Raw genomic sequence first — 27,067 nt, 5'->3', positions numbered from 1 at the left:
TGGAAAGCATTTTCAAACTTTATTTACAACTGTCACAGTGACAAAAAGTAGTTCGGAAAAAAAAAATGCTAGTTTCTCCCTGAGCCTCAAAAAAGAACAGATAGAAGTTACAGGAGGTTCATCTTACAACAGGCATTTTTACTGAAATACTAGGGTTTGTTTTTTTTTAATACGATCAGTTAGAAATACACACAAGTTACTTTAAAAAAAAAAAAGAAAAGGAGGCCAGACAGGAGCTCAGCCACTTGTCCAAGAGTGGCTGGGTCCCTCCAACAGGCTCGCCGCTGCAGGTCCTGACTTGAGTGGTCAGCCCCCAGCCTGCTCAGACTCCAAAGGGTCGCACAAAGGTGTCTAGCGACCAGCAAAATAATAAGTCACCCCCATAAACACACATATACACAAAGTAGATTTGTTATGCAGTTTACAAGCACGTTCCCATCACACGGCAAGACCAAGACAGATGAAAGGGACACAGAAACACAGGATTTTAAAAGGCAAGACCCCATCCACCAAGGGAGGCAGGTGTGGGATGAGAAATGCTGCTGCGAGGGAATAAGGAAGGAGGGAGGATTCTCTGCAGCCAGAACAGAACCAGCGGGGGTACAAGAGAGATGCCCTGGCAGTGCAGGCTTCAGGCCTCTCCCATTCCCGGGGAGCTGGAAGAAGTTATTGCCATCAGTGTGTGGAACACAAGCAGACAACATAGGGGGAGGGAGTTGGGGGAGGGAGGTGAGCGTCAGCTTCCCAGAACCAAATCCTGCTGAGATGTCAACCGCGCACCTTCATCTTCCTGCCCCAGCTCCCCAGAACCACACTAACCTTGAGGTATTAAATACAGATCTATACACAAGACCCAAACTGGGGTCAACCGAGACCCCCTGGAGAACTCCAAGGGTGCCTCTGTTGGCCCAGTTTGGCCTCCAGGAGGATCTTGAGCTCATCTCTTGGCTGCACACACGTGCTGTGAGCTAGAGAAGGTTTGAAAAGTGTGTCCTGCAACCTGCTGCTCCAGATGGTTCTTAACTATAAGAAGCTCTAAGTCCAAGGCTAGCTTTCTCCTCAACTGTGCCCTTGCAGGGGACAGGTGAGAGGTGGGGAGGGATGAGGACGGAGGCTTAGTGCTCCCTCACCTCACCATGCCATTCACCCTTCAGAACACAAGGAGAAGCCAGGGATCTCATGACATCTTCAGTTTCAAACTTGATCTTCAGACTTCTGCAGGAGATATCTGTTATCCCCCTCTGATAATTCCCAGAACTAGGACCTCCATTAAAGTTCACCTCCCCATCACAAGAAACAGAGCCTCCTCTTCTCTCCACTCAGCTCCCACCAGAAAAACTGGCCAGGGGCCCACGTGGAAGTAGGCACCTCCTGACTGCTCCACCCAGGGGCTGTGGAGAAGGAGAGCCGGCCTGGTAGCGCCAGAGCTCTGTGCCTCTGCTCAGAACAGAGCAAGCCTGGGGGAGCAGTGGGGAGGGATCTTCATGTCCAAGCATCCACTGCGCAGTTCTCCCATGGGGGTAGGAAGTGCTCCCTCTACTCCCAAAGGGTGGGGGTGAGGGGTAAAAAGATAAATCAGGAGAGAGAAGCTCAAGAGCCCTGCCTCTTAAGAAACCTCCAGATTATGGAGGGTACATGAACCTGCCACAGCTAGAGTGGAGGGTGGAGGAGGAGCAGGGTGGAGGAGGAGCAGGGAGTCCTTTCCCACACCTGCCTCCAGCCAGCTTTGCAGGCAGCCAGTTTGTACTGCTCTCCTTTCCCGGCCTCCTGTTAACAGACCCACACAGCTGAATAAAAGCAAAGGTGGTGGGCAGAACCGGAGAGAGAGATGAACACGCTGCTTGCTGTCTGATGCCCCAGCAGCCGCTGGCAGGCAACTTCCTGGCTGCACTCCTCTGCTCGATGCTTCCTTTCAAGCGCGTATTCTCTCTTCCGACTCCTGTCTCCTGTCTGTTCTCTTACCCCGAATGTTCCTTGCTCGCGCTGCACCCCCCCATTTCCCCCACCCCCCCGGAGCCCACTGGAATCCCACCGCTGCCTCTAGCCTGCTCGGGTTCGGATACCAATTGCGAAGATGCACCACTTCCCCGCCCCCCCACCCCTGCTCCAAGCAGCTTCCTTTCTCAGAAGGCCTTGCAAATTGTCGCAGAGGGCTCCACTGCCCAGCACATTTCAAAAAAAGAAAAGAAAAGAAAAGAAAACCAACTCGGTGATTTGCAGGTGCAAAACGGAAGCCATCATTTGACATGTTCGGAACTACTGTGGCTCACTCCCTTCTTCCATCACAATGGGAAAGAACACAGTTCAGGGACAGATGCCTTCTGGTGTGGCCCCCCCCAAGGGAGTCGACCGGGGGCTCTATTGCTCCTTGTTGTCTTTCTCTGTCTCTTCACAGTTGTCCTGCTCATCCTCCTGGACCAAGAACTCCTCCGGGGGCCACCGGAGCTCCCCACTCTCCACCTCGCCCTCCGTGGGCTCCACCACGATGGAGGGCAGACGGTCTTTGAGCTTGCAGCAACGGTCGAAGTCTGAAGGGTCAGGAAAGATCTGAAAGAGAAGCAGAGCAAGTCCCCGGTCACCTACAGTACAAGAGAAGAGAAATCCCGTTCTCCATTGCACGTGGAGAACTGAGCCCCTGCCAAGTGCCAGGCTCTCAGGACACCGGGAGGGAGCCCTAAGTAAGCCCAAGCCCACAGAGCAAATTCTAAGGAAACCGGTCCCTCCGCAGACTTTAATCCTGAAGCTGCAAGTTTTCAGGGCAGTGCCCCCAAAATTGTGGTGTCGCTCTGTTAGTACATTTCCTCGTCTTTTATTTTCACATAAAAGAACTTAACGTCACATCATTCATGGTAAGCCACACCTGCCTGCAGCCAGCACTTTACCCTGGCAGTCCGAAGCACGCCATACGTCCCGTACCACTGAATTCCTTCCAGGGCAACGGTCGGCGCCTAGTAGCCAGCTCCCAGGTGCTTCACATATATCGTTTTGTACCAGTACGGTCGTGCTGGAAAACAGGTGTTGCTAATACTACCTGAAAGAATCTCAGGTTTGAAGGGAGAGGTTGCCTAAACCATACAGCCTGGAAATGAGTGGTGGTGGAATGAGATTCAAACCCAGATCCGTCTGACCCCCATGCCCATGCCCCAATAACACCTTGCCCCTCAAATAGATGGGTCCTGATCTTGCTGCAACTGTAAAGTCAAGACCAAATCAGGGTGGATTTGGGACATTTGCTGGCATGGCCCCAATCACAGGCAAGCCACGAACAGAATTCTAGACTCCTGTTTCACCTGTGAGCTGCTCTGTGCTCCTCGATGGTTCTATACCTGCAAGAGTCTTTTCAGCATCCCATCAGTGAGGTTCCTTTTTTTAAATGCTCACTGTGTGTCCTGCCCGGACCTGGGAGAAACCCACACCAGGCTATAAAATCGAGGGCCTCGGGGGCCCTGCGGATTCCCTGTACACTGCCCTGTGACTACAGCTGACCTAATTCCTGGCCAGGCAGCTTAAGTACTTAATCCGATGGGTCCCTTGCCATCCGCAGCCCTTGGTGACACACCCAAGAGCCAGAGAAAGGAGCCTCTGTCTGGGACACTGAGGCTCACAGAGCACAGATGTTGAGAGCCACATGGCACCTAGAGGCCACCTCTTTCAATCTCTCCATTTGGTAGATGAGGACACCAAGGGCCAGAGGGGTTGAGGGACTTGCTCAAGGTCACACAGCTTGTTAATGGCAAGAGAAAGGCAGGCAAAATTGGGAGTGGGTGGAGACAACATTTGGAGAGAGCCTGGGCATTGCCTGAGCCAGGCACAGAGCAGGATAGGCCAGCAGCAGCCGGCAAGTATCCTCTATTCTCGGGAGGTGGAAGAAATGCTCTCCTACTAACTCAGGCCTTCCCCGCTTCTGGGGTGCCCAATCTGACTGCACCGCAGCCCTTAAGAGTGCTCAGTCACAGGCCACATCACAGGCCACGTCACAGGCCACGTCAAAGCCATGTGGGGCTTTCGGGAATCATGGGCTTCAACAAAACCTCCCCAATCCCTGCAGACAAGTGATTATTAACCATTTATCCAATAAAGCCCTATTGCTGAGGATTAAGCCTTAAGCCAGCTGCACAACCAGGCATCATTAAAGACTTAACAGGCTCATAAAAAGTATCGTAATGGCAGCCAGGAGGAAAACAAGCCAGAGGAGGGGCTAGACTAGTTGGGGCGACAGGACACAGTGGGAGAATGGCCCCCACTCCAGGTTTTCTCTTCCTGCTGTGGCCCACCCCGTGGAGTCCTTGGACCATGCTCTGCACACAGGCCTGAGTTTCTGAGCAGGGAGAGGCTCAAGGAGTCTATGTGGGCTCTTCCTCACTTCTCACGTGGAGCTGGGGCCCCTCCATGGGGGTGAAACACAGGTGCTTTCCACGCACGGGCTTTGGGAGTGAGCAAGGGGAAGCCCAGCAAGTGGAAAGCACACTCCAGTTTGCAAACCTCTTTCAGACATGGCCTCATTCAGGCCTTCCCACACCCAAGGAACAGTGAGATCCTGGGCTCTGAGGGACACCTGTAAGGGCCAGGGTTCTGACCTAGATCTGCTCTTTCCAGTGCCTATGCCTTTTGAAAAGTGAATGGATGCCCATTTTACAGTCTGAAAACTGACCAGGGAGGGCGGGCAAGATTCTGGACTTCAACAGCCCATCCAGTTCAGGTGCCTGGCATGACCTCTGGGCAGCTGGGTCTAGAAGATGAGCTTCCCAGTCTGGACAGTTGTCCTAAATCATCAGGACTTGAGACAGAGCTATGAAATATCACAAGGAAATGGACATTTGGCTTGGTGCAGACCTGGGCCCCTGCCTCTACCCTCTGCCCTCATTCCCAGGGTGGGGCGTACCTGTGATGGCCCAGCAACTGGACCATAATTATGATCACCCATATCAGGTAAGAGTGAAAGGGACAAGATATAGTGAGGCCAGCTGCAGTGAGGCCAGAGGAGGAGGACAGTTAGAGTGGACTTTAGTTTCAGGCTGGGAATAAGTCTTAACTAAAATTAGGAGAGAAAACTGATTTTTGATGATGGTAGTAATGGAAGAGAAGCCAGGCTAGATTTGCTGTTCAGAATCTCAACCTTCACAATAATCCTACTAAGTATGTAGTAGGATGAGCCCTATTCTATAGAGGGGGAGACTGAAGCACAGAAAAAGCAAGCGACTTACTCAAGGCCACACAGCTAGAAAGTGACAGAATGGGGACTTGAACTCAGACCTGTAGGACTTCAAATGAGGCGTTCATCTGATAACACATCGTGTAGAGCCACAGACTCCATATTCTCACTGTCCTTGACGTCATCTCCATAACCCCGACCAAGTCCTCTCGACTGCCCATGACTCAGTTTCTCCCTTTGAAAAGCAAAGTGACCTTTGTGTCTCACTGATGGGTACAAGTTCTTGGCAAACACAAAGAAGATAAAACGCTTTGAGGACATATGCTGAATTAAAATCGGAACGTCCTCTTTGGAGCTGTTTCGATAGGATGACAGTAAGTATTCAATCTCCAAGCGAGAGGTGGTAATACTCACACGGTAATCAAAATAACTCCAAACAATGCCTTTCATACCAGGAGCTGCACAATTAAGTCTTTTAAGTCCTTGGGGAGAAGTCTGCACATTGAACTTCTGATACTGCTCAGTTGCCAGAGAACTTTGCTCCCTGGATCACTCAAAGCAGGAGCCATTATAAAGAAGAAAAAAAAAAAAGCCTGCTCATAGCATTTTTTTTTAAATCACCACAATAATCTCACCTTTCCATCAAATATTTTATATTATTTTCAAATAATGCCAATTTATGCCTCTGAAAGTTGTAGCTCTCTCCAAAGACAAACAAGATGCACCCAGCACCAATCAGCTTCTCATTTCCTCACATGCAGACAGACAGCCTTGCAAAGTGTTGCTGAGCATTCTGCGAGCACAATCTTATCTCCAACAGCTGCTTAAGAGGCTGACCCTAAGGAGGTTGAGATTTTTCCACTAAGTCATGCTTTTTAATCATCCAGGCAGCAGAAAAATGAGAGGTTGCAACTGCAGTGTGACAGGGTAGGGAGGGCAGTGGAAAGAAGGACTCAGGTCAGAGTTGCCAAGCACATGACAGGTAGGGCTGGGGCGGGAGGCCAGCCCGGCGTGCTGTTTGCCTGCAGGAGCTGGCAGGGAATAAAGAACTGCCCCTGCTCCAAAAAGAAACTGCTTTTGCTTAAACCTCTTGTTCCAATGTGCCCCTTCTCTCTGGACTGGGAAACAGAAATGAATGAATGAATGAATGAATGAATGTTCTTTTCTCTTCCCTCTGCACCAAAGACTCATCTCCAAGAGGTCCAGAAAGGAAGATGGGAGGCTCTGATAGTCATCTCTCACCCTGACCCCCACAGAGCCACCCAGGGCAGGGCAGATCTAGAAGCATCCATCCCCAGCTGTGATTCTCTCAGCCTTGCCCTGCCCTCCCTCTGCCAACACTGGACTTCTACTCCAGCTATCCAGCTGCCACACTCGCTGCCAGGGCTGATGGCTTGGATGACACGAATAGACACCAAGTTCCTTCCTTTGCAAATGGAGTGAGGTCTTGAAGATCACACACAGCATCCCGGCTGGGTCCTGTGTGTCCCACTGTGTAGGAACAGCAGGCATGCAAACTTGGCAGTAGTGAGTCTCACAGAAGACACTTCTTCAGAGGCATCCTTTGCCAGGTGGCTTCTAACCCCAACAGGCCCTGACATGTTGGGAACTCAAATGGGTTCACTTCAAAGGTCAAGGAGGCCCTAGGACCTTCTATGAGGAAGAAACGGTCTATGAGATGAACTTTGGATGCCAATATACTGGAATTTCTCGCTGTCTGGATTAGAGCTGTCCCTTAGAACTTTCTGTGAGAGTGGAAATGTTCTCTATCTGCACAAGCAGTAGCCAGTGGCCACATATGGCTAATGAGCACTTGAAATGAGGCTAAATTGTTTTCTCTCACATGTATTCATATAAATGTATCTGACATATGTAAATGTGATATAACTTTAAATAGTTGCATGTGGCTAGTGGCTGCTGCACTGGACAGCACAAACATATATAAATATGAGGACCATGTAAGCAGGCTGTCCAGGAAAACGGTCAGGAGGTTTGGCTGATGGACCAACATGGACAGCCTCCCAGCAGAGAAGTCTTGGGTTGGGGGATTAGTCAGAAGGCTTTTTGCTTAAGTATAAGAATTGCTGGTCAGTCAGCTCCCATTTCACCCTTGGAGAGGAACTGAAAGGTAATATCAGATCTCCAAAGGCCTGAAATTTGGGGGCCTAGCTATCAACTGTCTGCCTTTAAGCCAGGTGACCTAAACCTGGCTGCCTCTGCGGTGGGGAGAGAAGAGAGATGTCTGGCACCTGGGATGGAAAATGTGAGCAATTCTGGTTGGAGCAGCCCTCCCCTGAGTGCATGTATCCCTCAGCCATCATTCCTGACAAACAACTCAGCTGGCCACAAAGAGGGTGGAGGGCTTAGCAAGGAGCTGGGAGATGCTAATAGGGAAAGCTGATACCACCCGGAGCAGGAGATGAAAGGTGGCTAACTGGACACACAAAGGGCTAATTACCAGCTCTGCAAGATGAGACCTCCAGAGCGTGGGCATCTTGCTCCTCTTTGCTGGGCTGTAACAGGGGGATGAGGGGTGCTGGGGTGGGGTGGAGAGGGGACCTAGGGCAGAGGGCCTGAGATGAATAACCAGGCAGTCCCCAAGGCACTGAGAGGGATCTACTTCTCCACTCTCTGGTTCCAGAGGAGGAATAATCAACCTCAAGCCTGCAATGGAAACTTGCCACTCCCACAGGTGGTAGACCAGGAGTCTGAAAGATTTGGCTTTTACTTTGTCCCTATGTCTTATCTCTGTGATTTTGGTCAAGTCATTTTAACTTCTCTGAGCTTCAGTTGCTTCCTGAGTAAAACTAGGAAAAGATTTATACTTTAGAATTGTTGGAAGGATTATATGCTGCTGCATGTCGAGTACCAGCACAGTACCCAACGGGCTTGAAACTGTGGTGGCCCATTTCCCTCCTGTATTCATCTATAGATTGGGATTAACGTTAATTCCCATTTTATAGGGCTTTAGAGAGAATCAAACACAAGAATGTGTGAACATGTTCTGTAAACTTTGAATTCCTGAGCAGCCCCGGTGGCTCAGTGGTTTAGTGCCACCTTCATCCCGGGATGTGATCCTAGAGACCTGCGATGGAGTCCCCACGTCGGGCTCCCTGCATTGAGCCTGCTTCTCCCTCTGCCTGTGTCTCTGCCTCTCTCTCTCTCTGTCTCTCATGAATAAATAAAATAAAATCTTAAAAAAAAAACAACTTTGAATTCCTAATGATGGTTCTTATTAGGTAAATCTGGGGTGCCCAAGGAGCATTTAGAGTGAGGGACTGAAAAGTCAAAAGTCCCAATGGCTTGGGACAGGAATAAGTGAGCAGCGCTCCTGGGCTTGCACTCAACAATTCTAGACCAGGTTCTTTGGAGAAATGGGTTTGACTTCATCACTTCTCCCCCGTGTTTCTGTTTTCCTAGGGCATGGGATAGGCCCGGAGGAACGAAAGCCACTGTCTTGTCCAGATCCTGGTCTTCAGTGGAAGCCCCTGCACTAGCAATCTTCCCATTATGCACCACCCCACCCCCACCCCGTAGCCCACTCCAAGGGCCTGCTACTGGGGCAATCAGACCCCTCCTGCCCCTCAGCTTCCCAAAGTCTGGGTTTCTTATTTTTCCTGCAGAACAACAATGGATTGGCCTTGTGTATTTATTCCTTCCTAGGAGGGGCTGGTTTCTAACAATGGGCAGATCTCTACCAGCATCCTGCTCTGCCAAGGGCGGAACGAATGAGCTGCAGCTAATCTAAATGAAAAGTCATCCTGCTTTTTGTCCCCTAACAATATGTGAAAGCAAGGAATATATGTTCTTCAAAATACTTGCCTCAAAAAAAAAAAAAAAAGGAAACAAAAAAAAAAAAAACAAGAAAACAACTTGTCTCCTGCTAATTTATCATCATCATCATCATCACCATCACAATCATCATCGCTATTGTATTTTACTGACTTTTCAAAGTGAAATGTGGCTAGTAAGAATAGAAATAATTAGAGCAAAGGGGAAGAGAGACTCCTATCTGGATTCAGGGAGGAAGAAGAGTGGCATCTTCAGTCCAGTGCCAGTCACCTCATTCTCCATTCCTGACACTCTCACTCTACTCAAATCCCTCTGGCCTGGGGCTCTGGAATATCCACCTCGCCCTCTCCTACCCTTCTCTGGTGTCTCTAATCCTATAGGAGACTTGAGGAGAGATTTAAGGCTTTGTAACAACTGTTGGATCTCCTTCCTCTGGATTAAAGATGCTTAAGCCTCCAGCCCTGAAACTTAAAAGAAAAGGAAATCCTCCAGATAAACACCATCCTTCATAAACATCTCTCAAACACACACCCATCCTGCAAGTCAAGAGTTCCAAATTCCAATTAATTAGCACTAATTGCTACTGATAACTCTGGGCCCAGTATGCTGATGGAGCTTTTGGAATGTTAAATAACATTTCTTAAAGTTCTCTGGGGCAATGAGAAAAAGAGTAGTTATCTGGCATAGGTGATTTAAAATACCCCAATCCTATGGACTATATTATTGCCCTTTAGAAAGAAGACATGCTTCCCATCCCCTTTGGGACTCTGGGGATGACAGATCCCTTTCTCCATCCTCCTCCATTGGTACTAGCCAAACATCCCACAGCCACACCTCCCCTCTCCCTCTCTCAGAAAGCCCAGAATGGCACGGCTGCCATTTCCAATCATTCTCTCATTCTTTGTTCTGGAGCCACAAATCTTGAATGTTTGGCCTAGTCCCATAGCCTTCCCATCCTTGGCTGGAGTCCACCTTCCTAACCCCTACCACGTGGCTTCCAAACACATCCCTGCATGGAAACAACTCTTTCAAGTCTCCGAGGATTCCCTTACAGCCCTGCCGCATTGCCTTTGCTCAACCTTCACTCACCACCACCTCTGCAGCACACTACCAGGCCATTCCGCCTATTTCAGGCTTCATGGTCTCTCCTGATTCTTATGCCCCTGCCCTGATTCACTTGACCCACTATCTTCATCTTCCCTGTGCCCTCCCTAGACTAAGTGTCATCCTAGGCTTTTCTTCAGACTCAGCTTCCTGGCTTCACCTGTCGATCACAGGTGAAGGATTCCCCTATCTATAGCTGCACTTCCACCTTCCCACCTTCCATGAAATGTCTCCTTTTGGATGACATCCATCATCTCCAACTCATCTTGTCCCAAAGTGGGGTCATCAGCTAATAGACCCATCTTTCTTTAAGCTGAAAACATTTTTCCCCTCTCAAACAGGAAACCTTGCTTGACAGTAGGTGCCATAAAAGAGGCCTGGAGATTTTAGTTGGTCAGAACTGCAGTATTGATGCTACAACACTGAAATGAACAGGGCTGAATTCCTAGAAGCAGTCTACACCAATAGGAAGGTAATGGCCCTGCTGGCCTCTGAGAAGACTTCTTTCTGTTTGGTATAGAGCAGCGGTTCTCAAAGCTCAAATCCCAAGGCCCTCTCATGAAAGGAGTGTCTATGGAGTTGAAATACTTTCTTAATAATACTAAGATGTTATTTGCCTTTCTCCCTGTGTTGACACTTGCACTAATGGCATATGAAGCACTGATGGCTGAAATTGCTGGCCCCTTAGCAGGGAATTAATGAATGCCGCAGCAGCAAACTGGACTTGTGGTCATTTTATTCTTTACCATCTCACACAATGAAAAAAAAAACGTAATATCCTTGATAAGGTAGTTAAAATTAAGTTTTATTAAGTATTAACTTTTAAGTACATTTTGCTTTAGTATTCCACGTGATAAAAAGGAAAACTAGCAGACAGCACTCTGCTGCATCTCAAAGTACAAAGGTCATCTTGAGAAAAGCACTCGTGGGAAGGAGTTGCCAGCTGAACTAACCACTTTTCTGGTAGAACACCATTTTTACTTGAAAACATGATTACCCAACAAACCAAGTTTGTTTTGACTTGGGTGTCTGGGAGACATGTCCTCAAACGTGAACCAAACAAGCCCACCGCTTTATGGAAAATGACTAATAATATTTGTTACCAATGATAAAAATCAAACTTACAAGCATAAATTGTATCACCCACCATGAACTTGTCCACCCTCTATTGAGGGCTTTCTGATGAGACTGATAAAGACATTAATAAATGTGACTTTCTGATGTTTTATGATGCAATGCATCCATATTTGGAAGATCTATTTTACTCAATGAACATGTATTTTCCAAATGATCAATGCACCGCATTATAAAACCAAATGTGGGTGAAAGACTCATTCAAAGTGCTAGACAGTCAGACTGCTGGATTTGAATGTAAGAGCACAAAAACTTCATTCATAATGTTTCAGATTCCACGTTGCTAACCTTTAAGAAACTACCACTTGTTGAGTTTTGGTGAAATAGCAAAGAAAAATATCTGAAGAAGGCTATTAAGATATTTCTTCCTTTTCTTAACTTTCCTAACAGATCTTTCATAGGCCAGATTTTCTTCATTTAAGTCAACCAACGCATATTGCAACAAATTGAATGCAGAAGCAAATTTGAGAGTCTGGCCATTTTCTATTAAGCCAGATATTAAACAGATTTGCAAAAAAATGTGGAACAATGCCTTTCTCTCACAAATTTTGGTTTGGACTTGGTTTTGAAAAACATATTTATCTTTATTAAAAACTGTTATTTATATTAACATGTAATGTTTTTACTGTTATTTTAAAGAAATTAACACATGAAAAATCTAAACACTCCGTTTTAATATCAAAAGATGTAACCTACATAAACAAATATCTCTGGGGGTCCTAAATAATTTTTGAGAATGTAAAAGGGGCTGAGATCAAAACATTTGAGAGCTGCTGGCCTACAGGAAAAAAAAAAAAAACACCCTCCAGAGGAATGACCACATTAAGTCAAGGTAGAAGGAGGGCATGTTTTAAAACTGGAAAAGATTTGGGGGGACCATAAATTTGCCTTTAAACAGCTGAAAGGCTGACTTGAAGAAAAGAGAGCAGATTTTTTTTTAACTCCAGTGGGAGGATCTAGGATCAGGATGGAGGATTTCACCTCATTATACAACGTTCTAACAAAAATGATAGGATCAATTCTCTTCCCTTTAGATGGGGACATCATGGCCAAAAGAAGTGATGTGAGTTTCCATCGGTGACACAGGTAGGAGCAAAGCCAAGATCAGAAACCAGTTATCCAGATTTGTAGTCCACAATCCCATGTGCTGAGAGGTTCTGAAATCCACATCACTGGTTATGTCCAAAGAGCACCTAAGTGACCCAATGCCATGCTGCTGTTATGTGCACTCCCACATCTGAGATGCTATAGTGCCACAGTTTGACTCCACATGTTTGTCTACTCCTTAAAAGAATTTTGAAAAACTCCATGTCCTTCCACGTGTTTTTAACTTGACATTGAAAACTTCTGATCTATTACAAACATTAACATTTTAAAATAAAACTTTAATACTACTCTTTTAAATGTACCAAATGCCTTATAAATACCAAAGCAACTTGGTATCAACCATCATCCATTTTTAAAAAATATTTTATTTATTTATTCATGAGAAACACAGGGAGAGGCAGAGACATAGGTAGAGGGAGGAGCAGGCTCCCTGTGGGGTGCCCGATGTGGGACTCGATCCCAGGACCCTGGGATCACTACCTGAGCCAAAGGCAGATGCTCAACCACTGAGCCACCCAGGTGCCCCTCAACCATCACCCATTAAAAAACTCATCAACAAGTTCTAAAATCTTATTCTTTTCTCTGTTTGAAACTGTATCTCCAGCCTACTGTTCTACAGAATTTAAATTTAATATAACTTTTTAGTCATTAGTTTTTTTTTCATACTTCTCTGCAATAAAGAGATGTGTTTATGTATATAATTTGACAGTTCATATTTTTTTGTCAATGGCCCTAAGGCCCCGTAGCAGCAACAACAACAACAACAAATCTGGACTGGCTCATTGCAGTTATTAGTATGTAACTGATCAATAAACATACCACAAATAATTGTTACACCCAAATATAATCTTTTTATTGGTTTCTTAGTGTGATAGACAGGTGGGATTTATGGAGCTTCCTAGACAATAACATTCTGAATGGCCCATTTGTTGAATGCCCCTATGGTTTCTATACCCTGGGAAAGTCACGTTAAAAGAGTCGGGGGGTGGGGGTGGCAAGAAGTAGGTCATTCTCTTATAAAGGGGGAGGACGGCAAGCTTGACAGGAAAGGTAGGCAAAGAAATTGGTGAGGACTGGCTTCAGGAAATGCGATTTAAAAAAAACAATACAGAGAAGCTGAAGATGTGGAACTAGGTTTCTGAAAATGTTCTCTGCTGTCATATCCCTTGGAAAGTTTCTGTGAACCCCAGGGGCAGCTGTCCTCTGCTTTTAACACTTTGTTAAAACATCAAGTAGTATATACATGGAGCATTATTAAGAAGTAATTTGGTATGAAAATCTCTAATATTAGGCTGCCAAGGGAAACTGCCAGGAAGGATCCTAATGCTTCAACTGCCACATGTGAGGGGGCAAATGACCAAAGAAATATGAAAATCATGATTTGGTGTTAGCTGATCTTTAAGAATGCTTTCATCTAAGGGGATACAAGAGTTGAAGAAAAGAAATTCCTTCACGTAACAATAGTGATGCCAGCCTCAGGAAGTTGAACACTACCGTAACTAATCCTCCACGTCCAAATACACAGTATACACACACACAGTATGGTTCAATTATATTTTTTCTTTACTCATTTTTTTAAAGACATATAAAAATGAAACTTTATAGCACTACACAGATGGAAAACTAGCATTATTTGTCATAGATAGTAACCATAAAAAGACACTAACATTTCTAAAGTTTGTGTAACATCTCAACTGACTTTGTAAAAACACCAGGAGTGTGTGGACCCTACTGGAACATTGGTGTGGGCTGTTTACTTGTTGCAAAGAACCTGAGGCTTGCACAGCTGTTGGGCAAAAGACCCCTGCGCTCTGAGCCCAAAACTTCTATTATGTTCAGATCTACTTCTAAGAGCTCAGTCCATTCTGGATTCCAGAGAAGCAACATTTCTAGACTATGACCATTCCATGAGCCAGACCGGGAACCCCAAGAGACCAAGATGGCTTAGGAGACTACATGTACATCAGTCCAAACTTTGTGGGTCTTCAGTGAAGGTGAATTCACTGGTTTCTCTCAAGGTTACATGGTGCTCCAATGTCATTAATAGGATAAAGGAGACAAGTAGGCCAATGATCCACCCATATGCATTTGTAATCCAGTATGTCATTATACCCATGATGGGATGAAAATATGATCACCAGCTATTTTGCAATGCTGGCGTAATGCTGCCTAAACATCATTAATTGTTATCATCTCTGCTCAAAATAAGCGATTAACAAACTAGAAGATGTACAACTCCCAAACACTCTGAAATAACCAAACACCTTTCTGACTCTATCCATAGAGTTCTCCCATTATCTCATCTCTGTAGAGTTTACACCCCTGAAATTCTATGTGCTAGAGCTTTCCATGCCAGGAGCTTATATTTTGATTAACTCTTCTATTTGTTTTTTTATATAAAGATTTTATTTATTCATGAGAGACACACACAGAGAGAGAGAGCGAGGCAGACACAGGCAGAGGGAGAAGCAGGCTCCATGCAGGGAGCCCGACGTGGGACTCAATCCCAGGACTCCAGGATCACGCCCTGAGCTGAAGGCAGGCGCTAAACCTCTGAGCCACCCAGGGATCCCTCTATTTGTTTTCTATCTTTAAGGTAATATATAATCAAGAGGCTTAATGATGTTGAATCTCTATGAATTAGTAATTGTGCTTCCAAGAATTTATTCCAAGGAAAGAAATCAGGTCTGTGCAGAGATTTATGTAAAATGATGTTCAGAGCAGTGTTCTTTGTAGGAGCAAAATATGCCACTACCTAAATATTCAGCAGTAAGAAGTGGCATGTAACAAAATGAAATGCTTTTTTTACAAAGAAAAGCAAATGGACATAGTCACAAAATTACAGTAAGTGAAAAAACGATTCACTAGAGCATACATATTTATCTCAATTTTATTTTTTTAAACAAATGCATACAAAAATACTGGAAGCAAACATATCAAGATGTTTCACTGATAGAAATATGGGTGGGTCTTTTAATTTTAAATTTTTCTAAATTTCTAAAAGGAATAACTATTACCTTTATAATTATAACACACACACACACACACACACACACACACACACACACACCCTCAGATACTTAACGACTTTTACTTAGAAACTCTGTCCTAAGACTCTACTCTGAGGAAACGGTGTCAACTATGGACAAAGACTGATATATAATGTAATATATAAATTATTATAAGAGGAAAATATATACATATTATATGTATATAATCTAAAAGTTTTCAACAACTGGAGAATGGTAAAAAGAATCATGTCATAACTTTAGGATCTAATACTGTGCACTTATTATAAATGCTGGCTTTGAAGCATTTTTAAGATAAGTTGTAATGATGTGATGGTGATGACTTACACTCTGTTAAGTGAAAAAAGCAGAACACAACTGTGATTTCGGCTATTAAGTGCACTGGAAAAGAAGAGAAAAGATGCTAAAATGTGAACAGCTATGATTTAGGCATTGTGAGATTATGGTGATTTAGAAGACAAAAAGGTTAAAGAAAATTAAAATTCCATCATGGGCAGAGGTTACTTTTAAAATTTGAGAAATTAGCATGAGAGCAATAAAATACATACTTTATCAGTAAAAACATGAAATTACTGGAAAGGAGAAAAGGAAGAGAAAATTTTCCTATCATCTCAACACTCCAATCTAAAACAACCACTATTAATATTAATATCCCACTGGCTGTCCTTTGGTCATAAGTTAGTGTGTGTGAGTATATGTGTGTGTGTGTGCATGCATGTGTGGGTGTTGTGAGTGAGTGTGTGTGTGTGTGTGTGAGTATGAGTCTTAGCAGGTATCTCAGGCTCTGTCCAGAGATCAATGGCTGAGCTCAGCGCTGCCCACACACTTTGGGCTAATGGTGACCTACTAAATTAGAGCTTGTACACAAGGCTTTGTCTGGAAAAAACATTTAGGAATTTGGGAAAGCCAAGGATGCCTCTCAAATCTAGGATGGACAAGTGTTCTACAAAGTGAAGGCAGGAGGTGAGTTCAAAGTATGCTATTAATTCTATCTGGGAGCCAGCTTGAGATTCAAGTTAGGATAAGGTCACACCTAGAAACCAACCACCTCTGAATTGAGATCTGTGAATGCCCTCCGTGCTCAGGTCTATTCTACTTTGGATGAGAGATCGAGAACCTTCCTTCCCATTGGCTCCAGTAAAATTTGTGGCTGAGAGGCAAGTAGTCAATGCTGCTTCAGCTAAATGCTCAGGTGCCTCTTCTCTAAAGTTCACCTGAAAAAGGAGTTTCTGACAGTACAAGGCAACTAATTCTAGCAGTCAGAGGGCCAAAGAGGCTCCCAAACTTCCTTTAAAATCAAAATGCTAGCTGAATAATAATCTGGAGAAACTTCTGACAAATTGTAATTTCTTTCTAACGCAGATCTGTGCAATAGGGGGCCCTCCCCCAGCCGAGGAATGAAGCAGCAGACATTGGATCAGATTTGATTTGTTGATCAAGAATCCTCCTTGGGTGGGCTCAGGGACAAGGGAAGGCCAGGTGGTGAGGCGAGAGGTAGCCGGGGTGGGGGTGGGGGTGTCCAGCATCTCTGAACTGGAACGGAGTGAAGCCCTGACAACTCTGAGCCCAATGTGAATGAGGGCCTGTTTTCACATCCTCCGAGGATTATTTCAGGATTCGGACCTGAAAGATTATTTCAGGACATTCACTAGACACCCAGGAATAGCTCTTGGCTCCGGTCACAAGATTTGCCACCCAAACTCATCCCTTCCCCTCACGGTACAATCCTTCTTTCTATTCAACTTGGAAGACTGGGCTGATGTCAAGAAGATGCTGATGCTATAAAAATCTATGCCATGGGATGGCCAAGGTAGAGGGATAGTTCTCAGCGCAGGAAAGGGAGAGAAGAAGGGTCAGGTCGATCTGCCCGCACTCATTACGCAGCACCACGCAGGACACAGTGGCTGGCACCTCAGGAACAAAGAACCATCTAAGACACAGCCCCTGCCTCCGGGGAGTGAGGAACACACCGGGCCCTAACCACACCGCCTGTGAGAGGCGTCGGGCCTAACACAGGCCCTTTGAGAGAAAGCTGGGTTGCTTGGTTCTAGTGTGCAACGTGTTGGCCAGGAAAGTGAAGAAAGCTTGTTCTCTCCCTGGCCATGCTACAGACTCACTGTTGTGACCACAGTGTGGGTGTGTGTTTGGGGGGTGAGGGAGGGGGTCCCCCAGTGGAACGATTCCAGCCTTCTGCAGGCCCTCACCCCGGGGGCATTCCAAAACAGTGAACACGATGTTTGTGTCAAGGCTTCGGGCCTAAGAAGGAAGGTGCTGGATCCCTCATGCAAAGTAGAGTTGATCTGAACAAGGTGGGTACTGACTTAACAAGAGGTGTGTAGACACAAGCGCACTCAGAAACGGCGCGCTCCTGGTGCTTGTGCAGCCGGTGGCCCTAACTGCCTGTCTTGCCTCATATCATTATGCTTTGTAGCAAGGAGGGAGCAAAGTGGAGGGGGCAGGGAGCGGAGAAAGAAAACTTGCTGTGATTCCAGTAACATGTCGTGTCCGTGGCTGGACGGCTCCTGCCAAATGCTCTGCAATTTTAGCTTTATTTCTCTCCAGGGACAACAGAGGCTTTTTAAGTCTGGTGCTGTGAAAGATGATTTCCTAGTGACCATGGGACTCCGTGAGGCCACTCAGTGGGGCCTCCAAAACTCTTGAGAACACGTGGGGGTACCACAACCGGGGGTAACCATGAGGAGGAGGAGGAGGCAAGTGGTGGATGAGCTACACTTGGAATGGCCTCCCCAGCAGGGCTGGTGGGGGACGGAGGCAGGGACCAGGAGCTTGAAGCTCTCTGAGGGCTGACCCTGAGGGGGAAGCTCAGCCCATCACTTATTTCAACACGTGCCTTTGCACAGGTGGGAACGCGTGGGGCGGGGGGGGGGGGGGGCAGGCTCAGCAGATCTTCACAAAGAAAGGTTCCGCACAGAAAGGGTTTCAGAACTGCTGCCTGAACTTAGAGGTTAACCTGAGCCCACTCCCTGAGACGGAACTTGCTGCTCTCGATAATGGGAAGCAGCGGGAGTGGGGTTAGGGGAGCCCACTGCTGTTGGGCCTTTGCAGGGAGGAGAGACTGAGTGATCCTGTCCAGGGAGGGGCAAGCTCTCAGCCAGCATAGTGCTTTACTCCTGTCCTTGATACTGAGCTGAAACTCAGACTGTGGGAAGAGTCCTCCTCCCACCCCCTGCTCTCCCTCCTCCCTCTGGTGCAAAACCCAGGCTCTCCCCGCCTCCTGTCTCAGGCAGCGAAGGGGAAGATGCAGGGAAGCCCTGAGCTCTGTGGCTCACAGGGAAGGCATAGGACACACAGAACACTGCGGCGAGTGAAGAGCTAGCTCCTTCTGCTTTAAGATGCATCCTCCCTGGCTTCCCTGCAGACAGCCCGCTGCCTGTTGGACCGGTGGATGGACATCAGATGGTAGGAGTACGTGACCAAGAACAGCGGCAGGAGTGCAAGGGGCAGCTGGTCAGAGACATGCGTGCCGGTCAGAGAAGAATTTACAGAGCCTGGGGAAGGGCAGAGGTATCAGACCTTGGTCCAGATGCTTGAGAAGGGGCAATTTTAAATGTAAGTCAAGGAGCCAGACCTCTGTCTTGGACTCAGTGAGGGCAGTAAGAGTGTGGAAGCCTCAGCACACCGTGTTGTGGCCAGGATGCCCAGAGCCTGGAGGTGGGAGCAGTGCCAGCGTCTACAGACAATGCTCAAGACCCTTCCCCACGCAGGACCCAGGCCGCTTCAGGTACAGCAGGAAAGGAGACCCAGTCAGAGAGGCATTCCAAAAATGCCACATACTTAGAGCCCCTGGAGCTGATGGAGGGGCCCACGAGGCAGCCCCTGACCTGCTTCCTTGACTTGGGGCAAGTATGAAGGTGTAGGCGGTGGACATTCCTGTGCTGTGGGTGGATCTGAGAACAGGAGGCCCACAGATGGACGCAGGGTGGGGAGGGAGCTGCAGCCATCGGGGACCTTAAATGTCCTCATGGGGACCCTCCCACTCAGCCCCAGTGGACCAGCTGTTCCCCGCAACCTGCCCAGAAGGTACTCAGACTTTCGAGGAACCGTGTCCTCACCCACCCAGCAAGGTGCCATAATACATGCCGAGTGGGTGTGCAGACATGAAGTTCACGTACTGATTGAGCGGACTCTCTACATAAATGTTAAGGTGAAACAAGGCACTGGCTCTGCTGCTTTTTATACATGCCCACAAAAGTGACACTAACTTCATAAGCCCCCAAACAGGGCTCACCTCAATTTTTCAGGGGATAAAAAGATATTTATCTGAAACCTTGGTGTGCATTTGCTGAGGAGGCCCTTTAAAAAACCCAAAGTAGAAGTGAAAATGGCCAGCTTTGGGATCAGGAGCCTCAACTTCACCAAAACCAGCACCATTTACTTGGCACCTGCTCTGGGAAGGTCTGGAGTGGCTGATGGGCACCTAGAGGCCCGGGGCAGCATCACTTCAGAGCACAAATGCCACAAGTGTTGAAAGAAGGAAGAGGTCACATCTGGGGTAGAGAAATTAGGAAAGCTTCATTCTTGGGGAGGTCTGGAAGGTGGGGGGAATGATTGCCGAAGTCCAGCGTGCCTACCTATTTTACGACCTTCTTTCAAGGTCAGATCACAAGCCTGAGACTCTATTTCATCTGCCAAGTAGGGATTGATGTCTCCTTCCCACTTTCAGTTCCTTGGAAAAGCAGGTCCTGGTAAAAGCCATGTACTATTATTATCCTCAGGAAGGATGCCAAGAACAGAGCTCTGAGATATCCCGCCCCAGATCTGAGCCCAGCCTGAGCATGCACAGCCGATGGGCTTCGGCCAGTGTGGTCCCGGCCAGTCCCCAGAGCTCTGGCGGGAATGTGTTTAATTGCATGACATTGGCTCTGAGTGGGCCCAGAGGATATTGGTCATATGAAAATTGTCAGATCAGCTGGCTGCAGAGCCCCGCACCTGGCATAAACAGGGGCAAGCCAGAGGGGGCATCTGGGCGCACAACAAAATTAAATTAGACATGGAGATGCTCTCTCCCAGTCCTAATATTCTTTCAGGCCCAGCCCCTGTCTGACTGGCCAAGCCTTCTCGTGGCCATCCATATCTGGAGTGCCCATGGCTTTGCACTGCTGCCCCAGACTACCTACCCTCCAGGTATTATGCACATACCACTTTCCCATAGGAGCCCCGGGCCCCCTCTAGAGTGCCCACCATAGCACAATGCATACAGCAAGTGCCCTGTAAACATGTTGCTTGGTTAAAGATTACAACCTCTTCTCTTTCTCTTCATTGTGCCACCAGAGGAACTTTCTGAAATCTGGTGACAAGAGTGCTTTGAAGTTCCAGGTAAGAGATTTTGGAACTAGACAGTAGCCCCCACCCAGATAGCAGGAACAGATTTCCTGAGGACTCATGGGAATGGATCCTATAGGCCAGCACCACTGGGAAGATTTAGGGCCCTTTTCTCAGACAGCATCATGACATCTCGGGAGCCCAGAAGCAATCTGATATCCCCCTGCCATTGCAACGCCCATTCCACCTCCCTCCCTCAGCACTGCTGGTTCTGCCCCGGTCAGCGGTGTTGGCCCCCCAGGCTCCAGCAGAGGGGCCTGAAGGTGGAGACCAGGACCCGGGAGGGCACAGCCCCCTGATCCTGGGACACGTTTCAAGAAGGAATATAAAATGCACACACAAGACGTACTGATGACTGTTTGGAAAGGTTCTGTGATGGAACTCTCAAACCCAAAACTGAAAGAAAATCTCACCTATAACCACAAAGAGATTCGGTCTGATTCAGCGGCTTGGAAACTGGAATCCAAAAACAGCCCAGCCGGTGGGCCAGGAAAATTCTACCCTCCCACTGGCAGTGGGGCTTTTGATGGTCTCTTTCAGACCCATGCTGGGGGTGGAGGGTACAAAACCAACCAGGAAAGGGTATTCCCCCTCACTTTCCTCATCTCCTTGGGCTACATGAATACTCCTTTCCAGCCAGCAAAAGGGGCTTGGCCAGAGCCTGACACAAAACAAAGGGGCCTTCCTGAGCCTCTCAGCGTGTCTCAGGTGACTCTGCTGTCACCTACCGAATTACCTTACCTGAAATCAGCTTTCATCTCAGCTCTTTGATCAATCCTCACCCCACCCTCCCCATCACATGCCTGGAGTTCTCGATTGGTTTCTTCCTTAACAAAATCAATGCCCTGGAATGGTTCCATAGAATGACCAGCCAGAGCAAGTCGAGATTTTCAGCAAGAACCAGCTCGAGGTCCAGACACATGACAGACATATCAGAAGAGCCAGACTTTGGAGTTTGGCTCTACTACAGTCTGAGCCTGTTTCTTCATCTGTTAAACAGAGCCAAGAGCTACGGTCAAGAGCAATGGTCAAGAGCAAATGAGTAACGTCTGTAAGGTGCACAGCTCACGGCAGACATTCAGTTAACATCCACTGGATGGGCTCATCACACCCCATTCATCTTCCCCAGGCCAAGCACCATATGTACACAATCTCCCTAGCTCCAAGGTCTTCCCTCAAAACTAGAGTCCTTCGTCTCCCCCATGTAATAACCTCGGAATGCTCCTTGGAAATATGAAAACAGTTGGCTGCCCCAGAGACATCTAGAAGCTGTGTAGCCAGCCGGGGGCAGTGGGCATGGCAGGCGAGGAAGAGCACTGTGTTAAGAATCTGAAGGTGACAGGCCACTTTTTGAGGTCCTCGTGTATTTTGGATCCATCACACAGGATCCAAATCTCGAATCTAAATGCCAGAAATCACATTCCTGAGATAGCCTGCCCCTGGGGACGAGAAGGGAAGCGTTGGTCTGAACTGACTGTACAAATTATGTCTCCCCCTTGCTGCTGTGAACATGAGAATCCCCTGTAGCCAGGATGACTAATTAATGACATCGGCTCACACTTGCTGAACCGGTACCGTGTCCCGGGCACCATGAATGCCTTCTACACACCAACTCATCAAGTTGAATCTTTACTACAGTTCTCTGAGGTAAGGACTGTTATTGCCCCATTTTACAGAGAAAGAAACTGAGGCTTACAGGCATGAGGGGATTTTTCCCAAGGTCACAGAGCTGTTCCAAGTAGCACTGGGATGCAAAACCACATCTGCCTCCAACCCCAGCAAAAGTCACCAGGCTCTGAAGCGCCAGAGGAACCCAGGACTGAACTCACCTGATAAGAGAGGCCATCCTTTCGGGGGTTGAGGCCAATCTCCTCCATGGATGGGGTGTTCATCATCACTTCAGTCATCTCGGCAGATCTCAGATAGTCGGGGCTGCCAAGAAACCCAGACCAAAAGTCAACAAACACACGCGCTTTCACATTCCTATCCTTGGTGCTTTCTGCTGTTAGATCAGGGGACTGTCTGGAGGCAGGATGAGAGGTGTTCAAAACAGAAATCACAGAAAAACAAGCTCACACCCTAAGGAAGTCCCTTATAAGCCCAGGGCATCAGGGCACTCAGCCTCACCAACAGAGCCCTGAAACTGCCTGAAAGCCTCTCGGGCAAACCCCTCTTCCCTCCTTTCCTGTAAAAGTCCCCACTGGCCAGGCGCAACTCGATTTTCTTTTAAGTGACAGGACTAGAAAAAACCAAAACAATAGGTAGCTGAGTCTATCTATTTTAAAATCAATTCAACCCATCTCTAGGGGAACTGCATATTATTATTACATAATGATAACCGGTCAACCGTAGGGAAACCAAGTCCAATAACTCTCTCTTCCTAAATTTCTCTCTCTCTCTCTCTCTCTGGTGTTCCTTTTTGTAAAATGTCCCACTTAAAGCCCCAAGGGGTCAGCTTTCTGCAAGCTTCACATCTGCCATCCAACCCCCTTCTCTAGTCTGGCCACAGCAGCTGCAAGCTCATAGCTTGAAAAACATCCCCTGGATTAAAAGCCTTAAGGATGCCCGGACTCTGATTGCAAAGGAAATTTCCAGAGGGGCCAAGCTGGCCCACCAATGGCTGACATGTGAAAGTGCTTTGTACTGTGTAAGCAGGATACAAATGTTCCATTATCCTCACACAAACCCCGGGCACATACAGGGTCCCGAATGCATAATGCCAAATAGTACATACCGATGTCAGTGTACTCTCTACACAACATCCAGTATTTTCACCACCATGTCTTTACACATAGTAACAACGACAGCAGCAGCAGCAGCAGCAACAACAAAGTGGGCAAGGCTTTAGACTGATTGCATCTAAGGAAACGGGTTTCCTTAAGGTTCTTCTTCACTTAGGATCACTACAGAGTAGAAATAGTATTTATTGGGTTTGGAAACAGAAGCATTAGGTCTGGTCCATGTTCTGCCACTGAAGAGCTGTGTGATCTTGAACAAGCAGTAGAACCTCTCTGAGCCACAGGTGCCGTTTCTTACCACGATGCTAATAATGCCTATTATTACAGTTATGCTAAATGGCTAATCTCTGGAGGGGGTGGGGGGGAGGTCGGGTATTGCAAACTATGAAGTGCTAATCAGCTATAAAACAGTTCCCAATGATTTTATCTTCCTTAATTTCTCAGGGCATTATAACCCCAAGGGGCCCTCACACCCCCCTTGGCCAGTTCTGAGGGGCCAGGGGCACGAAGCCTCCACCAGCCGTCAGTCTCACCCACACGGCACCTGGCTGTTCACACACCACGGAGGTGGGAGGGAAGGGGCGCGTGCAAGGAGGGGGTACGCAAGCCTCACGGGTAGGGGAATTTTTACTTTGTTCTGAGAGTTCATTTCTCTAAACAGAGCCACAGTGGGGGAGGAGAGACAGAAGATGCCGGGCTTCCGGGCAATGGTTAGGGTCAGGAAGGGGGGGGGGCTCCAAGGCGGATTCACCGCGGGTCGTGGAAAGGCTGCTGCCGACCCCCAAGGAAACGGGCCAGGAGAGCGCCCCCGGGGCTCCGGCCAGGCGCTTCGCCCGGGGTAGGGCGCTCGCTCCTCGCTCGGGGCTGCGGCGCGGGCCCCAGAAGTTGCAGCGAGAAGCACGAACTTTCCGGTTCCTGGGCTGAGCCCGACCGCTCGGCGCTGGAACCCGTGGGTCCGGCCGCCGACCCGCACCCGCACCCGCACCCGCACCCGCACCCGCACCCGAGGGCTCCCCCGGCCGCTCCTCCTCTTCCCGGGCCGCGGCCGGGGGGCCTCGCTCCGCAGCCAGCGCCGCGCCCGCCGCGCATCCCTCCCGGCCCGGATCCTGGGTCCGTGCGAGCCTTCTCTGCCCGCCGGGCCCGGGGTCCCGGAATCTTCCAGCACGGCCGGCGAGGGCGGCTCCCCGGCCCCCACCCCAGCCCGGGCCGCTACAGAGGCGCATCGGGTTTTACGGGTTCTGGAGAGGAATGAGCTCGAGAAGGTGCAGCGTGCTGGTGCTGCTGCTTGCGGCTTCGATCGGGTTCCGTGTGGGGAGAGCGCTTCTCCCCACCCCTCGAAGCTCTGCGAAAGCGCCGCTGCACCGGCTCAGCCCCGCGGCCGCCGGCCTCGACGCCGAGACTTGCATGCAAACAAAAAGGAGGGGAGGGGCGGGGCGGGGCGGGGCGGGGGGGAGCAGGAGCCCCCTGCGCCAGCCTGGGCGCGTGCCTCCCGCAGCCCTCCGCATTGGGGGTTTCCTGAGCGGGATCCGCGCTTGGCCCCCGATTCTGTCCCCCACCCCCACCTCGTCACCAGCACCAACACACCCTCCCGGCCGTCACTTCAGCGGGGGCTTGAGTTCGCTCCCTTTGTCTGGATGCTCCCGGCACCACCGCCCCCCGCCCCCACCTTGCAACCTTGACGCTGCCTCCTGCCGGGGCCGGGCGGCGGGTGGGTGGGTGCGGGCCCCCGAGCCCGCAGGGGCAGGCGCCCGGGCCCCGCAGCCATGGCGCGAGACGGATGCCCGCCGAGGGCGCGCGGTACTCACCAGTGAATGGGGAAATATACGGACATGAAGTCCTAGGGGAGGCTGACCCACGCCCTTGTGATTTAAAAACGGCCACAGCGTCCCGAGGGAGGGTGCGGAGCGCGGGCACCAGGCGACCGCCCGTCCGCCTTCCGGGGGCTGCCCGGCTGCCAGCCGCGTCGGCGGAGCGCTCCGAGCTCCCGCTCCTCCACCGAGCTCGCGGCCCCACAAAGAGCCCGGGAAGCCGTACTTATAGGGGCGGGGGCGGGGCCCGGCCCCGGAGGCCCCGCCCCCTCGCCCACTCCTGGAATAACGTCACCAAAATCATGAATGGCTCCGGCGCTCGCAGCCCCGCGGGTGGCGGCTCGGGGGCGCGCGCGGCTCGGCTCCCCGCCCGCCGCGCTCCGCTTCTAGCCGGGCTCCCTCCCGCCGACTCGCGCGCGCGCAGCGGCTCCACGGCGGCGCCCGGGTCCGCGGCCCTGCCCCGCGCACCCCCCCGGCGCTCGCGGCGGCGGAGCGTGGGCCGGGGCGGGGGGCGCTGGGCCCGCTCCGGACGTGACGGTGCGCGGTGGGAGGGCGCCATCCCTCGACGCGGCCCGGGATGCCCGGCGCCGGCTCGCTCCTTTGCACCCGCTCGCGCCCCCAGCCGGGACGCGCGACCCCCTTCAGCGTCCATCCCCCACAGTAGGCCTCGCCCGCGGACACCGGGGTCGCTGCGCCCGAGGCGCGTCCTTCCAGCTCCCGCAAGCTGCTTGGAAAGGAGAGCAGCGCCAGGGAGGAGGCGGTGGGATGCAGGGAGCTTGGCGGCCCAGCGCCGGTGGACGGGGGTCGCGCTCGCTTGCGAGGGGCCGGTCCGCGGCCCGCAGATCCGTGGAGGGTTTTATCTGTGTGAGAAAGGATGTGGTGTCTTCGTAGGGTTTTTCCACTGGACACCTACACACACACACGCACACGCGCGCGCGCGGCGGCATGGGGCAGGGGGTGCGGGTGGGCGCCGCACAAGCACACCCCACTGGCCTTGGCTCCGCATCTGCTGCGAGGAGGAGAAACAAAGAGCTTCAGCCAAACCCCTCCCACAAGGCCCGGGAATTACAGCTCTGGGGGGGGGGGGGGAGCTGTCCAGGTGGTCAGGCTCCGCAGCCCCCAGAGCCAGGATGGGAGTCTGCCCCTCTGTGGCTGGAGCGCGTTGCTTCACACCTCTGCTTCAGAGACTCCTGTAAAATGGCTTTATGACCCTGATCTATAGGTGTACTGGGGGGTCCAGGGAGTGTGTGTGTGTGTGTGTGTGTGTGTGTGTGCAGGAGAGAAAGGGGGAGCCTTCAAAAACTTGGCAAAATTAAAGGCGCTTTGAAGTCAGTCAGCTCTTTGAAAGGTAGGGCATGTATTAAATCCATATATATATATATATATACACTTACAAGTGGAAATACATAAACTTATCTCGGGTGAAGGGTGATGGGATTAATGGTGGGGGTTTATTAACAGTGGCAGGCCCTCATAATTTTCATCAGCCCTCCCAAGCTCACCCAAATAAAAATAACGAGAAAACTAAATAAAAACAACTTTGCTATGTTTAGTCATCCACATACACAACCTGGGTAATAAACAGTGCACTTCCTTTGAAAACATAGCTTTGAGACAAACCCTCACACCCTGCCTCTCCCCGCTCCCCCAGTTCCCAGGTGTTCCTTCCAACCAGAGAAATTCAGGAGCTTCTCCCCACCCCCATCCCACTCCGTAAAATAAATCAGAAATTGATTCATGCTGCCAAGTACCACCTCCATGCGGCTCCTCTGGAGGTAGCGCCCTGATGGAGATCAATGCTTCTGCGGGCAGGTGATAAGGGGAGATGCTCCAGGATGGGATTGCTGCTAGCAGAGGGAG

General features: G+C 49.4%; 1 protein-coding gene across 1 annotated transcript; it reads right to left on the bottom strand.

Annotated features, from left to right (window-relative positions):
- On the bottom strand, positions 1–25,404 carry LBH (LBH regulator of WNT signaling pathway). Its single transcript, XM_055327468.1, has 3 exons — positions 25,205–25,404; positions 22,491–22,593; positions 1–2,547 (listed from the first exon to the last, which is right to left on the bottom strand). Exons 1-3 carry the CDS (start codon positions 25,228–25,230, stop codon positions 2,359–2,361), a joined length of 318 nt encoding a protein of 105 aa, XP_055183443.1. The 5' UTR covers positions 25,231–25,404; the 3' UTR covers positions 1–2,358.
- Between the last annotated feature and the right edge of the window lie 1,663 nt (positions 25,405–27,067).

This window comes from Nyctereutes procyonoides, unplaced genomic scaffold, assembly GCF_905146905.1.
Source record: "Nyctereutes procyonoides isolate TBG_1078 unplaced genomic scaffold, NYPRO_anot_genome, whole genome shotgun sequence".
In the NCBI taxonomy this organism is placed as follows: domain Eukaryota; kingdom Metazoa; phylum Chordata; class Mammalia; order Carnivora; family Canidae; genus Nyctereutes; species Nyctereutes procyonoides.
This window is presented reverse-complemented; position numbering and strand designations above follow the sequence as displayed.

Bases quoted from the DNA above. Each gene is read 5' to 3' on its own strand.
- LBH (XM_055327468.1), bottom strand. From the start codon at position 25,230: ATGTCCGTATATTTCCCCATTCACTG. The intron at 22,594-25,204 runs GTGAGTACCGCG...GTTTCTTGGCAG, and splicing joins GTATATTTCCCCATTCACTG to CCCCGACTATCTGAGATCTG. The intron at 2,548-22,490 runs GTGAGTTCAGTC...CTTCTCTTTCAG, and splicing joins AGGATGGCCTCTCTTATCAG to ATCTTTCCTGACCCTTCAGA.